Consider the following 15,877-nt stretch of genomic DNA (forward strand, 5'->3'; position numbering starts at 1 on the left):
ATCCAAATCGTTGATGAAGATGTTGAAGAGCACTGGGCCCAGAACAGAGCCCTGGGGTACCCCACTACAGACTTCCTTCCATGTAGATGCAGTTCCATTGAGGACTACACACTGAGTATGACCTGTCAGCCAGCTACGAATCCATCTGGTAGTGATGCTATCAAACTCACATTTTTCTATTTTATCAAGTAGTAGGTTGTGATCAACTTTGTCAAATGCCTTACTGAAGTCCAAGTAAATTATATCTACAGCATTCCTCTGGTCCACTAGTTTTGTCACTTGGTCAAAGAATGTAATAAGATTTGTCTGGCATGATCTATTTTTGACAAACCCATGTTGACAAACCCATATTTTATAGATTCCCTTTTCATTCAAGAAGTCAAGACAGCATACAAAAATATGTTGTTTTATCGCTGAGGTTTATCTATTTTTTAGAACTGCTAAGGACCAGATGACTTTACTATGTCCTGATATGTAAAAACTCTTTTTCACATGATCGTATGAGCGCAGATGAATGGATGAATGGATGTAATAAGATTTGTCTGGCATGATCTGTTTTTGACAAACCCATGTTGGCTTTTAGTGATAACTTTGTTCGCATCAAGGTGTTCGCTGATTTGTTGTTTGATTATCTTTTCCAGAATCTTCCCAGGTATTGAGGTCAGGCTGATAGGTCTGTAGTTTCCTGGATCTATTTTTTTTCCCTTTTTTGAATATGGGAACTACATCAGCCCTCTTCCAGTCCTCTAGTAGTTCCCCAGTGCTCCAGGATCTTTGGAAAATATAGTTCAGTGGTTCTGAGATCACATCTGCAAGTTCCTTGAGAACCTTGGGGTATAATCCATCTGGTCCTAGTGATTTGAACTCGTTCGTCTAGGCTAGACAGGTGCTCACTTACTATTTTCTTGCCTATCTTATCTTGCATTTCTATTCTGTTTTTTATGGCACTGGTTTTGGTAGGTTGGACTGTTTTTTCCCTTTGTGTAAAGACAGATGCAAAAACGAGTTAAATAGTTCTGCTTTCTGCCTGTTGCCTGTCACCTTCTTGCCACTTTCCCCCACTAATGGACCAATCATTTCCTTAACCTTTTTCTTGTTTCTTATATGTTCAAAGAAGCTTTTTTTGTTATTTTTGACTTTGGTCGCAAGCCTTAGTTAATTTTGAGCCTTAGCTTCCCTCACTTCATCTTTGCAGCCACGGGCTGTTTGCTGATATTCTGCCTTAGCTATGTGCCCCTCTTTCCAGAAGTCAGAAAAGGCTCGATAGCTTTTAATCAGGGGAGAAACCGTGGAAACGCCTTAAGCAGACACGAGACAAGCGTGTTTTTCGCCACCTATCTGCGGTCAAACAGGCAACCTCTGTGCCTAGAAAGCAGACAATACAGAACACGGCATCTGTGTTTGAGTTTAAAGGAGTTAAAACCATCGAGTACTATATTGCTAGAAAGGATGGGAAGAGATGATAAGCGCAGAGGAACTTCCTCTTCCTGATCACTCATAGAAGGAAGATGGTGTGTTGGGAGGATATTGTGCTCTTCCCAGGGTCGAAGCAGCAGCTGGGAGGTGAGCGGAGGGCAGGTCGGAGGAGAAGCCGGGAGCGAGCGGGGCTGTTGGGCTTCCTCCACGGCGTCCGAGCAGAGAAGCAACTAGGCTGAAGCAGGTCAGCTGCTGCTGCTGCATTTTCCTTCCCTCCCCAACTTTTCAGTCCGCTGGTGCTGCAGGCTGTTAAACTGGGGGCTGCAATTTTCTGCTGGTGGGAAGATTTAAAAAGTCTCCTTCAAGCGAAGGTTGATTCTTTGGGAATGGCTTCTCTCCAGACGTCGTGAGTGCTGCATCACTGGAGGTTTTTAAGAGGAGACCGGACAGCCATTTTCAGGAATAGCAATAGGGTCTCCTGCCTGAGTAGGGGGTTGGCTAGAAGACCTCCAAGGTCCCTTCCAAATCTGTTGTTCTTTTTTTTTTTACATTTTTTTAAAAACTAAATTTCTATTATTATTACATTTGATTAGTGCTTAGTAAACATCGTGTTGTCTGGTCCAATTTGTTTGCTCAATAATACAAGTTACATTCTTAGTGTCTACCCGTTTTCTCCAACCTCTGATGAAATAAATTCCATGTTTGAAAATGTTCTGCATCTTCTTTCTCTTTGATTCTCAACGTTAAGTCTGTCCATTTCAGCAGTCCAATATCTTCTTGATTATGTCTTTGTCTAGTGGTGATTCTTCATTCATCAATGCAGTTTAATTGTTGTGTCATAAATTGCCAGCTTACATTATCAAAGGTTTTTTGAAAATCTAAAAAAATTAGTGCCATGTGTTTTCCTGAGTGCATTTGATAGTATTCTAATAAAGTGTCTAAAAGAATCCTTAAATTGTGTTATATTTGTCTTTTTGGTAAAAGTCCATTTTGATCTGGATGAATAAATTCAATCAAAAAACTTTTCAATCTCTCTGCTATTATTGAAGCAAAAATTTTGTAATCCACATTCAATAGTGATATAGGTTTATAATTGTTTTTATCTGTAATAAAACTGAGTCCTCTTTTGGTATTAAGTAATATTTGCTTCCATCCAGTATTTGGTAATTTAGCCTGTAATAGTACCTCATTACAGGCTTCCTTCATTGGAGAGCTTAATGTATCTTGAAAGCATTTATACAACTCTGCGGGTAGCCCATCTGGTCCTGGAGTTTTATCATGTTTTTTGTCTATACTTTTTCATAATATTCTTCAACTACTTTTTTATTGCCACATTTTGGAGTTACAATTTATAAGCCAGCCATCTTCCCGGTTTATTTGAATTTTTGAAAAAAAATTGTTTTGCCCTTTTTATTTGTTGAGTGCATTCTTCTGATTCTATTAGGTTTAGTTTATGTTTAATTAGGGACGCGGTGGCTCAGTGGGTTAGGACGCTGAGCTTGTCGATCAGAAGGTCGGCAGTTTGGCGGATCGAATCCCGAGTGCCGCGTAACAGAGTGAGCGCTTGTTACTCATCCCAGCTTCTGCCAACCTAGGAGTCTGAAAGCACATAAAAAGCAAGTAGAAAAATAGGGACAACTACGGTGGGAAGGTAATAGCGTACCGTGTGCCTTTGGTGTCTAATGCTGGCCACAGAGACGTCCTTGGACAAATGATGGCTGTTTTGCTTTGAAATGGAGATGAGCACCGGCCCCTAGAGTTTGAAACGACTAGCACGCTTGTGCAGGGGAACCTTTATGTTTAATTATCTCCATTTGTTTTTTTAAGAGTTTTTTCGTGGATCTTTTTGAAGTTCTAGATCTACTTTTATAAATTCTTCCCTTTGTGTTGTACATTGTTGCTTTTTCTCTTTATTCTTTTCAGCCATATCAGTTATAGCTAATCCTTTGTATCCCATATGTATTGGAGTGAAGTGTCTTCTTTTTTATTTTCTTTGAAAAAGAATTCCATTTCCTTTACTGCTATTTCTGAAATTCTTTTTCTTTAAATAAGAATTGATTCAATGTCCACCTTGATTTCTTCTTTATTCCTGTCCAACTCAGCTTTCTCGGATTATGGTCAGCCAAAATATTGGGTTCTATCTCAACCTCATGTATATTAGTTCTTAATTTAGGGGACATCCATATCATATCAATTCTAGACCATGATTTGTGTTTATTTGAATAAGTTGTGTAGTTTTTGATAAAGTATTTCTTGTTTATTGTTTGGTGCATATATTGCTATTATCAACATCTTTTTTTATTTATCATTTCCACCATTAAAATTCTTCCTTCTTCCTTCAAGGTCCCTTCCAACTCTGTTATTCTGTTATCCATCAGTTAAAGCCGTCACTATTTTGGGACATTTTTCCAGGCTTGAAAGACATAGATTTTCTCCATATACACATTTGTAGGTATGTGTCTATATTTCTCTCTGTATGCATATGTCTGGAATTCTATAATCTATCCCCATCACTTCCAGATTTATTTGATGATAACTTTTTGCATTGCTAAGTCAACAAGAAATTTTACCCAAATCAACAACTGAATTTGATTGAATGGATATTTGAAAATGGATGTCAGTAGTATTCCATGTATCAGATGAATCATAAACAATGTAAGAGATTATTCTATCATTGTGGCATGTTTGCTTTTTCATTCTAATGTATACTTTTTTTTCACACCACTCACCATTTTATAAAAATTAAAGTTACACTTTCCTTTGAATCTTATAGACAAAGAGGATGGCAAGAAAATGACTCTGGACAGCTAAGAATAACAAGCAACATTGAAAAGGAAACAAATTGAGCCAGAAAGCAAAATATTTTCCATTTCCTTCAGAAAATCACACAATTCTCCTCGTCTTACAGCAGCTCTTAGAAAAAAGAGAGAAAATAAAGAAAGATTTCAGACTGGAATAAGTAGATTATTCAGAACTCAAGGATACATTACATGAAAAGTGAAGGGAGATTATTTTTCATTCAGTAAAAGAGGGAAATATCTGGAAGTCAGTGGAGGAAAAGGTGACTAGGAAAGTTACGTAGAGCAGAGAGTCATGACTCTACTGATTGTTTGAAATTTTCATGAGAAATTACCATGTCATGAGACACCAGAAGTCTCACACAGGAGAGAAACCCTTTGGATGTCCTGATTGTGGAAAACGTTTCAGTGGGAATTCCTGCCTCGTGAAACACCAGAGGACTCACACAGGGGAGAAACCCTTTAAATGTCCTGATTGTGGGAAAAGTTTCAGTTGCAATTCCAAACTGGTGATACATCAAAGGACTCACACAGGAGAGAAACCCTTCAAATGTCCTGATTGTGGGAAAGGTTTCAGTGAGAATTTCAGCCTTGTGAGACACCAGAGGACTCACACAGGGGAGAAACCGTTTGAATGTCCTGTCTGTGGAAAAGGTTTCAGTCGCTATTCCCACCTGGTGAAACACCAGAGTACTCACACAGGAGAGAAACCCTTTGAATGTCCTGAATGTGGGAAAAGTTTCAGTCACAATTCCTACCTGGTGAGACACCAGAGTACTCACACAGGAGAGAAACCCTTTGAATGTCCTGAATGTGGCAAAAGTTTCAGTGAGAATTTCAGCCTTGTGAGACACCAGAGTACTCACACAGGAGAGAAACCCTTTGAATGCCCTCAATGTGGGAAATATTTCAGTGAGAACTCCAACCTTGTGAAACACCAGAGGATTCACACAGGAGAGAAACCCTTTGAATGTCCCGATTGTGGGAAATGTTTCAGTCAGGATTCCAACCTTGTGAAACACCAGAGGACTCACACAGGAGAGAAACCGTTTGAATGTCCTGTCTGTGGAAAAGGTTTCAGTCGCTATTCCCACCTGGTGACACACCAAAGGACTCACACAGGAGAGAAACCCTTCAAATGTCCTGATTGTGGGAAAGGTTTCACTCAGAATTCCAACCTGGTGACACACCAGAGGACTCACACAGGAGAGAAACCATTCAAATGTCCTGATTGTGGGAAAAGTTTCAATGAAAATTCCAGCCTTGTGAAACACCAGAAAACTCACACAGGAGAGAAACCCTTTGAATATCCTAATTGTGGCAAAGGTTTCAATAATAATTCCACCCTGGTGGAACACAAGAGGACTCACACAGGGGAGAAACCCTTTAAGTGTCCTGATTGTGGGAAAGGTTTCAGTTATAATTCCAAACTGGTGATACATCAAAGGACTCACACAGGAGAGAAACCCTTCAAATGTCCTGATTGTGGGAAAAGTTTCAGTCAGAATTCCATCCTGATGATACACCAGAGGACTCACACAGGAGAGAAACCCTTCAAATGTCCTTATTGTGGGAAAAGTTTCAGTCAGAATTCCATCCTGGTGATACACCAGAGGACTCACACCGGAGAGAAACCTTTTGAATGTTCTATCTGTGGGAAAAGTTTCAGTCACAAGTACAACTTGGTGAAACACCAGAGAACTCACACAGGAGAGAAAGCCTTTGAATGTCCTGATTGTGGAAAAAGTTTCAGACAGAATTCCAAACTAGTGGTACACCAGACGATTCACACAGGAGAGAAACCCTTTGAATGTCCTGAATGTGGGAAAGGTTTCAGTCTGAATTCCAGCCTTGTGAGACACCAGAGGACTCACACAGGAGAAAAACCCTTTGATTGTCATATCTGTGGAAAAAGTTTCAGTCGCAATTCCCACCTGGTGAGACACCAGAGGACTCACACAGGAGAGAAACCCTTTGAATGTCCTGATTATGGGAAATGTTTCATTCAGAATTCCCAACTGGTGTGTCACCAGAAGATTCACACACAAAGAGAAACCGTTTGAATGTCTTGATTGTGGCAAATGTTTCAATGAGAATTCCAGCCTGGTAAAACATCAGAGGATTTGCACAGGAGAATAACCCTTTGAATGTCCTGATTGTGGGTAAAGTTTTAGTCAGAATTCCAACCTTGTGAAACACCAGAGGACGTACAGAATTGAGAAATTTTTCAAATGTCCAGTCAGTGGATGTTACTTCACTCATAAATCATCCCTTATTGCACGTGAGGAAATCCACCTGAGGCAAAAATTGAGTTTATGAAAGGCTTGAAAGTTATTTGTGATACTGTAGTTGAGAAATCGACTATTTGAATTGTGGTCTGAATCTTTTTACTCAAACATGTCTCAGGACTAGACTTGTAGGTGGAGAGAAAAGGAAAATGGAAAAAGGCTAACTACCAATTTCTGGTTAGCAGCAGCAGCTACTGGATATTTCCTTTTGTAGAAGTTGTGGATTTGCTCGAGAAGGCTTCTGGGTGGTAGTTTTGTATATTGATTATATAATTCCCACATGTGGAGTTTCAGGTTTTCTACCTTGATTTCCTCCAGATTTTGAGGCCCTGAATTCCTCAGCCAGAGTAGAAAAGCTCCTCAAGATATAATTACAGATGCTACTGTTGTGGACATTAAGTTGATGTTGAATTTAATCACAGCAGCAAGACTCTTAATAGGTCAATATTGTTAGAAGGAGGAACTGCCGACTATAGAAGAATGGACTCTAAAAGTTTCTGACCTGGTGGAAATGGCAAAGATTTCGGCTTGTTTGAAAGATCATTCGCAAGAATGTTATATTATGGAGTGGAAAAAGTGGATTGATTATATCCAGAACAAATATGGGACCAAAATTTTCACCTAGCATTTGAATAAGTTTTCTTTTCTTTTTTTCCCTTTTTTATGTAATATTAGTATTGCTTGTAGTCATTTCATATGAGCTAGAGTGCGATAGACTTAATAGTTTATTGTTGTTAGCATATGGTTGTTTATGATTGTTCTTTGTTTTTATACCTTGTACTTAGCTCTGGGAAGTCGTGGGGGAGGGGGGAATGGGGGGAGGGATAGGGAGGGTTAGGTAGGGGTGGGTGGAGGGAGGGGGGGATTGTTAAAGATAAAATGTATTGTAAAACTTTTCAATAAAAAAACAGAAAAGCTCCTCAAGATATATCTGTCGTGGGCTTTGCAATTATGGTTGCATGTTGCAAGGCCGTTAAGTAAGACTTCTTTCCTAAACTACTCTGCTATTACTGATGCAGCCATTAATTGAATGTGTCAGTCACTATTTGGAACACTGGCTACCTCAGGGTTGGGGAAAACTCTTGGAGGCCTAGTGCAGGCCCAGGTTTGCCTGTTGTAGGCATCTCTAGGCCTCCTCCATCCTCCGAGACACCCTGTGGTCTGTTTCCCAAGCCTTTTGCCCCCCACTACTTTCCCACTCCAGGGTCTCCACAGGCTTTTTCTCCCTCCCACTGGGTCCCTGCACGCCTCACACCCTCCTCTTTCTTTTTGAGATTTCTGATCCTCATGTTGGGGAAGGAGGAGAGGGCATACATCCCTGGCCCTCAGGACTGTTTCCTGGGAGCATCCGTTATTTTCAGTGGGGCCTGGCTTCTTCCTTGGGCCATGCGGTGGACTTGTGGAAGCGGCTGCCATTTGGCCATAGTGTCATGCAGAAGTGAGACAAACCTCTCTGTGTTGCTAGCTAACATGAGAAATAAAATGTACAATTGAAAATGTTTCATTGTTGATAAGGGGAAAGTGGGTATTTTCACTGTTGCTATGGACATTAGGTCAAGGGCAATTGCTCAGAGTTGCCTCAAACAGCGAGACGGGCAGTGATTAAGTTTAATAATGAATGAATTTAATAATAAAAAGATAATGTAAAGCTCATTACCCAACTCTTGCTCAGTGATACATACAGTGGGTTTCTAACATATACAATTGTTGACTTGTAATCTGTTACTTGTGCAATCTGCATCTCTAAGTAATCTGTTTTACTCATCTTCCCTTCCCTCCTCATTTATAAATTTAAAATTTCAGTTTCAATCATACATCATTCTCGCTACTCTTTGACTCTGATGACGTGAGCTTCAGTTATGCTTCTGCCGCTTAATTTATTTCTCGCCACAAAATATCCCCAATAGCATTTAGAGTCTTTTTCAAATCCCAAAGTAAAATCTTGTCCACTTTTAAGTTCTTTTTTGCAAGTAAAACAAAGTGACAGAATAGGAATTTTTTGGGTCGCCAACTTCCAGACAGAAAATAAATATCCAGTTATATTAAGTGGATTGTTCCAAAGCTTTGTTTCCTCTAAGTCAGACATGTCAAAACACAAGGCCCGGGGGCCGGATCCGGCCCGCAAAGTGGTTTCATGCGGCCCACGAAGCCATCCTGGAAACAGTAAAGGAACGGCCCCCACTGCCTTGGCCCTGGCCCAGAGACCCTCCTTCTGCCAGAGATCCTCAGATCTGTCCCACTCCTGCCCAGGCCCCCATAGACACCCTTGATGCGAACGATGTAGAGCTGGCCACGCCCACCCAGTAGGCCATATGCACTCTAGCCACACCCACCCAGTAGGCCACGCCCACCCAGTAGGCCACGCCCACCTGGCCCCTTGAGGGCAACCGCAATGCTGATGCGGCCCTCAATGAAATTGAGTTTGACACCCCTGCTCTAAGTAATCAAACGCTGCCATTTAAGAGGGTGCTGAAAAAAATTCTCTTCCCTTTCTCCTCGGCAGGAAATAATTTTTCAAGAAGCTTTTAACAGGAAAAATACTTGGGATGCAGAGAAGATAAAATCTCACCCAATTTCTTCACATTGCTTTCAAGTTCTTGTTATTAAGTTTGGCTTAAAAGATTGAGAATTTCACAAGTTATATAATTTTTATTTTTATTTTTATTTTAATCCCACTTCTATCCCGCCCTTCTCCGAAGACTCAGGGCGGCTTACAATTTAAGCACAAACCAATGTGTTTAGCAATAGCACATATAATTAAAGTAAACCTCTGTTTCCACTAATGCTTCTGGAGAAATAGAAATGATGGGCAGCAGTAACAAACCAGAATGGGTTTTTTAAGAATCCCAGACAAACATTATTGCCAATTTTTGATGAAGTAACTTAATTAGTGGATTTGCAAAATGTTTTACGAGATAGTATACTTGGACGTCAGCAAGACATTTGTCAAGGAAGACCACAAGTTAACTTTTTGGTAAGATAGAACAACATGGGCTAGACAGAAGCAGCCCTAGGTGGATTTGCAATTGACTGACCAACCACACTCGGGATATTCCTCAATGGAACTAAATCTACATGGAGAGAAGCATGCAGTGGGGAACCTCAAGGTTTAGTCTTGGGGCCTGGACTCTTCAACATCTTCATAAATGATCTAGAGGAGGGGATAGAAGGTGAACATACGAAATTTGCAGATGACACCAAGTTGGGGGAAAGAGCCAATACTTTAGAAGATGGGCTCAAAATCCAAAAGGAGCTTGAAACGTCTGAGCATTGGGCCAAGAAAATGCAGCTCAGTGGTGAATAAAATAATGTCCTACACTTAGGTAGGAAAAATGAAAAGAACAGGAATAGAATATGTAATATCTGGCTCAACAGATGAATCTAGGTGTCCTAGTGGACAAGTAGGAGCAAGGAATCTCAAGACAACGAGAAGTGATAGTACCACTCTACACCACGCTGGTGAGTACTACGCCCCGTTCTGGTCCCATGATTCAACACATGTTGAGGCTCTGGAAAATGTGTAGAGAAGAAGAAAGATGATACGTTCCTAGCTCCCTGGATGCTAAATGACAATCTGTTGAGAGAGTTAGGTATGTCTAGGCCAGGGGTCGGCAACCTAAAAAAGAAAAAGAGCCACTGGGAACCGGTTCCATCACAAATTAAAAAAAGAGGGAGCCGCGTGCGTGTGTCCATGCATGCGCATGCGCAAAAAGGTTTTTTGCGCATGCGCGGACGCACGCGGCTGCCATTTTTTAAAAAATGAGATGGAACCGGTTCCCGGTTGCCCGATGGCGACGGCCCGTCTGCAAAGCTGCCGCTTTCGGCAGCTTTGCAGACGGGCCGTGGCAGCTTCCGCAAAGAGCGGCGCCCCTGCCCATTCCGAGAGGTGCGCGCGCACCTCTCCGAACGACCGGAGGTGCGCGCGTACCTCCGCGCGAATGGGCAGCGGTGCCGCTCTTTCAGGAAGCCCGCCGCGGCCCGTCTGTGAAGCTGCCGAAAGCGGCAGCTTAGCAAACGGGCTGCGGCAGCTTCCGCAAAGAGCGGCGCCCCTGCCCATTCCGAGAGGTGCGCGCGCACCTCTCCGAACGACCGGAGGTGCGCGCGTACCTCCGCGCGAATGGGCAGCGGTGCCGCTCTTTCAGGAAGCCCGCCGCGGCCCGTCTGTGAAGCTGCCGAAAGCGGCAGCTTAGCAAACGGGCTGCGGCAGCTTCCGCAAAGAGCGGCGCCCCTGCCCATTCCGAGAGGTGCGCGCGCACCTCTCCGAACGACCGGAGTTGCACGCGCACCTCCCCAAACCTTTGGGGAGGTGCGCGCGTACCTCCGTGCGAAGGGGCAGCGGCGCCGCTCTTTCAGGAAGCTGCCGAAAGCGAAGGGGCAGCGGCGCCGCTCTTTCAGGAAGCTGCCGAAAGCGGCAGCTTCCTGAAAGAGCGGCACCGCTGCCCGTTCGCGCGGAGGTGCGCGCGCACCTCCGGTCGTTCGGAGAGGTGCGCGCGCACCTCTCGGAATGGGCAGGGGCGCCGCTCTTTGCGGAAGCTGCCGCGGCCCGTCTGCTAAGCTGCCGCTTTCGGCAGCTTCACAGACGGGCCGCGGCGGGCTTCCTGAAAGAGCGGCACCGCTGCCCATTCGCGCGGAGGTACGCGCGCACCTCTCCAAAGGTTTGGGGAGGTGCGCGCGCACCTCCGCCCATTCGGGGAGGTGCGCGTGCACCTCTCCAAACGGGCGGTGCCACTCTCCATTTGTAGAGGTGCGCGCGCACCACTGCCCGTTGGAAGAGGTGCGCGCGCACCGGGCAGCTGGGAGCCGCAAGAGACGGCTCAAAGAGCCGCATGCGGCTCCGGAGCCGCAGGTTGCCGACCTGTGGTCTAGGCCATGGAAAAGAAGGATTGGGGGTGGCATGATGGCTGTCTTCCACTACTTGAGGGGCTGTCACAAAGAGGAGATCAACTTATTCTCTAGAGCAACAGAAGGCAGAACAAGAAGTTCATGGGTGGAAGGTTGTGAAAGGAAGATCCAATCTAGAAGTAAGAAATTTTCTGTCACTGAGTGCAATTGATCAATGGAATAGCTCTCCTCCTGTCATTGTGGATGCTCCATCACTGGAGGTTTTCCAGAATAAACCAGACAGTCATTTGACTGGGGTTATATAAAGCTCCTGCCTTGAGCAGCAGGTTGGACCTGAAGACCCCTGAGGTGCTTTCCAACCCTATGAGGCTTTCACTCTAGATTTAGAGGCAGCTTAGAAAATTGGTACAGAGCAGCCACATGGAATTGTTTCTAGTAAGGACCCTTTTTTAAAGAAAAAATATTAGGCAAATTAAGATAGAATACAAACGCAAAAAGACAAAAATTACAACAACAAAACAAGGATGGGCAAAACATTAAAAAAAGATGTGCATTAAAAAAGACAAAAATGGAATTACATATAGTAAATCTGTTGAGTAAACATATTGTAACAATATTAGTTTCCTAGCCTTGCAAAGGAGGCCCAAAATTTGTGAATTTCTATCTCTAGTTAGAATCAATTTGACCTTCATCTATGTACTGTGTATAAAGGCAAAGTGCTTAACATATGAACCAACATTAAACTTAAATATCAAAGCCCTCATCTATTGTATTTGCCTACAATGGCTTGTTATTTACGGTATTCAGCCCAATCATTGTCTCATTGTTCTTTTATTCCAGATTCCTCCATGCAACAGTGCTCAGATGCAATAGCTGAAAGGGCCACTATTGTCATCCAAAACCTAGGAGATGTACATTAAAAACAGCAGTGCAGGGTGTCCCTCTAAACAGGTTAGCCTGGTGATCGGTCAGCCATGCACTTTGGTGGGATATTCTATTCTTCCCTTTTGTTTTCTTTTTAAAAATGTATTTTAGAAATATTTCTTCTACCATATATTCACAAATGCCCCCCTCTTTCTTAGTCCCCATTCTCGAGGCCCTGCTACATATTTTTCTCTCTGTGACCTAATGGAGACTTCTATGCAAGCAAATTTACAGAAGTACATGGCATTTAGCATTCAGCAGATATAGGAGGTCCTCCTTCAGGAATGGTATGCTGGGTGCTCTTGGAGGCAGCTCTGGCCAGCAGGAGTGAAGTTGGCCCCCATGGAGCATCTGGCCTGATGTTGCTGCTATGTCCTACAACCTTGGGAGCCACATTAAATAAGTCATAAAGATTTCGGGTGTAGAGAGGTTTTGATCTCCCCTAGGAAAGCTGATTGTGTAATTGTATAAAACCGTCATGAACATTTGTGGCTCAGCACATAGCTAATCCTCTGATGTAACTAATCTAAGTAGCATCACATTTCACTAGGCTCTGTTGCAAAGATCGGTTGCTAGAATAATAATAATAACAATAAGTTAGAAGGGACCTTGGAGGTCATCTAGTCCAACCCCCTGCTAAGGCAGGAAACCGTATACCATTTCAGACAAATGGCTGTCTAGTCTCTTCTTAAAAACTTCCAGTGTTGGAGCATTCACCACTTCTGGAGGCAGGTTGTTCCACTGGTTAGTTGTTCTAACTGTCAGGAAGTTTCTCCTTAGTTCTACGTTGCTTCTCTCCTTGGTTAGTTTCCATCCGTTGCTTCTTGTCCTGCTTTCAGGTGCTTTGGAGAATAGCTTGACTCCCTCTTCTTTGTGGCAGCCCCTTAGATATTGGAACACTGCTATCATGTCACCCCTCACTCTTCTCTTCGTTAAACTACACATACCCAATTCCAGCAACCGTTCCCTATATGTTTTAGCCTCCAGTCCCCCAATCATCTTTGTTGCTCTTCTCTGTACTCTTTCTAGAGTCTCAACATCTTTTTTACATCGTGGTGACCAAAACTGGATTCAGTATGGCCTTACCAAGGCATTGTAAAGTGGTATTAGTACTTATTTATTTATTATTAATGCTCTATCAGCTTGAAAAAGCAGGCGAGACAGCTGGCTAACGAAAACCTTTTATTTCAGAACCGGGCAAAGAACAGACTTACAGTTCTTCTATTTATACTCCAGCTGGTCAGTCGGCGACCAATCAGGGCTGTGCCGGTTTCCCGCTTGTTCAAGCGGGCCAATCGGCGAAGGAGAGCTTGACAGCCCCCTTAGTACCTGTACCGTGGCAGCCGTAGTCATGCTACTGACTGGCACAACTTCTAGCCAACTGCAGTAGCTATCTACTACAATTAAAAATACCTGTCCCTGAAAGGGTCCTGCAAAGTCTAAGTGTATTCGGGACCAGGGGTTTTTTGTTATCTCCCATTTGTGGACGGGTGCTTGCGGTTGTGCAGCTCTGACAACTTGGCAGGGGTAGCAGCCGGCTACGTATGCTTCAATTTGTTTATCTATGCCAGGCCACCATACGTAGCTTCTGGCTAACGCCTTCATTTTAACGGTCCCCGGGTGTCCCTCATACAATGTTTCCAGAACCTTGGTTCTATGTTTTTCAGGGACTACTACTCTATTCCCCCATAGAATGCATCCCAGGTGGGACGACAATTCTGTTTTTCTTGAAAAGTATGGTTGGAAGTCGGGCCCAGGGGGTTTAGATTGCCACCCCGAGGTGATGCAGCTAAGGATTCTGCCCGGGGTTTTGTCGGAAGTTGTAGCGGCTGCGATGTCTTTGACAGATAAGGGGCATTCAGGTAGTTCCGAAATAGCTAGGATATTACCAGCAGGGGCGGGGTCAGGGTCTATTATGGGCAGGGGGAGTCTACTTAAGCCGTCAGCATGCCCCATTTCCTTCCCTGGTTTGTGTATCAATTTGAAGGAATAAGCGGATAAAAAGGTAGACCATCTGAGAATGCGGGGGGATAGAATTTGGGGTGTCTGCTTATCCCATGTAAAAATTCCCAGTAGAGGCTTGTGGTCAGTGAAAATAGTGAATTGCCGTCCATACAGGTAGTCGTGAAACTTTTTCACGCTGGCAACTATCGCTAACGCCTCCTTGTCAATTTGAGCGTAATTGCGCTCAGGCTTTGACAGCGTTCTGGAGTAAAACGCTATTGGCGTTTGGGTTCCATTTTGAGTTAAATGACTTAGGACCGCCCCGATTCCGTAAGGGGAAGCATCGCATGCTAGGCATAGGGGCAGTTCCTCTTTGAAAAGTGTAACAGTTGAATTACTGGTAAGCAGGTTTTTTAGGAGCTTGAAACTGAAGTCATGCTGAGGGGACCAGGACCAAGGGGTACCCTTGTTCCGTAGCCTGTGCAGGGGTTCCGCGATGGTTGCCTTGTGGGGCAGGAAGGCATGATAAAAATTTAGTAGCCCCAGAAAGGCTTGAAGTTCCTGCTTGTTTTTTGGAGTGGGTGCCGTTTTGATGGCATTGATTTTTGAGTCAGTGGGGTGAATTCCCCCCGCGTCAATTTTGTAACCTAGAAATTCTGTGGATGGAACCCCAATGGAGCATTTATCTCTTTTTAATTTTAGTCCTGCTGCCCTGAACCTGCTAAGAACTTCCCATAATTTGTTTGCCAAATCCACTTCAGATTCCCCTGCAATAAGGACATCGTCAAAGTACGGGCAGACCCCAGGGATTCCTTTAAGTGTCTTTTCCATAATTTCTTGAAATATCCCTGGGGCTGCGGATATGCCAAATTGTAAGCGGTTTATTTTGAAGGCTCCGCGGTGCGTGACGATTGTCTGTGCCATGGCAGTGTCAGGAGTGACAGGTAGTTGTAAATACGCCTGCGCCAAATCCAATTTAGCAAAAATGGCGCCGGATCTAATGGCTGCGAGGACGTCTTTTACTGCTGGGATGGGGTAAGTGTGCGAATTCAACGCACGGTTCAGGGTGGCCTTATAGTCGGTGCAAAGTCTTATTTGGCCATTTGATTTAATTGGGGTTACAATTGGTGTTTCCCACTTGCCCCCCTCGACTGCTTCTAATACTCCTAGATTGACAAGTTGGTTCAGTTTGTTTTCAATTTTGTTTTTTAGCGCGAACGGGACTCTTCTAGCTTTAATTCATATGGGCGGTACATTGGGGTTTAATTTTAGTGACACTGGGGGGCCAGTATACTTCCCTAACGAGCCATCGAAGATGTCTGCGAACTGCTGGCAGACAGCTTCTAGGCTTGTGGACTGAGTTGAATTAATTCCTGTTAACGCAATTCCTAAAGCTTCGAACCAGTCAAGACCTAGTAGACTGGTTCGGTTTTCCTGCGTAACTAGAATCGTGAGGAGACCCCTAAACTGTCTAAATTCCGCCGGAATTTTGGCTTTTCCCTTGAGTCGGATGGGGTTTTTTTGGAAGTCAGCAAGGTGTAAACTGGTAGGTTGTAGGGAGGTTTGCTGCCGGCTACGGCTGCAAATGCTTCTATAAGTATTCCAAGAAATGAGGGAGACCGAGGATCCCGAATCGACCTCCATCTCACAGGGAACCCCGTGGAG

The 15,877-nt window shown here is 43.8% G+C and overlaps 1 protein-coding gene and 1 long non-coding RNA gene across 2 annotated transcripts; both read left to right on the forward strand.

The window, feature by feature from the left end:
- The first annotated feature begins 1,471 nt into the window (after window positions 1–1,471).
- Window positions 1,472–5,121, forward strand: LOC310633995. Its single transcript, XR_014491134.1, has 3 exons — window positions 1,472–1,563; window positions 3,760–3,868; window positions 4,190–5,121. It is a non-coding gene; the product is annotated as an uncharacterized lncRNA (long non-coding RNA).
- A 172-nt stretch (window positions 5,122–5,293) lies between these two features.
- Window positions 5,294–7,336, forward strand: LOC310633339 (uncharacterized protein; the record flags this gene model as incomplete). Its single annotated transcript, XM_083351042.1, has 1 exon — window positions 5,294–7,336. A coding segment is annotated over one exon (984 nt), but the record flags the coding sequence as incomplete, so codon positions are not given.
- Window positions 7,337–15,877: the final 8,541 nt, after the last annotated feature.

This window comes from Vipera ursinii (assembly GCF_947247035.1).
Source record: "Vipera ursinii genome assembly, chromosome: 2".
Taxonomy (NCBI): domain Eukaryota; kingdom Metazoa; phylum Chordata; class Lepidosauria; order Squamata; family Viperidae; genus Vipera; species Vipera ursinii.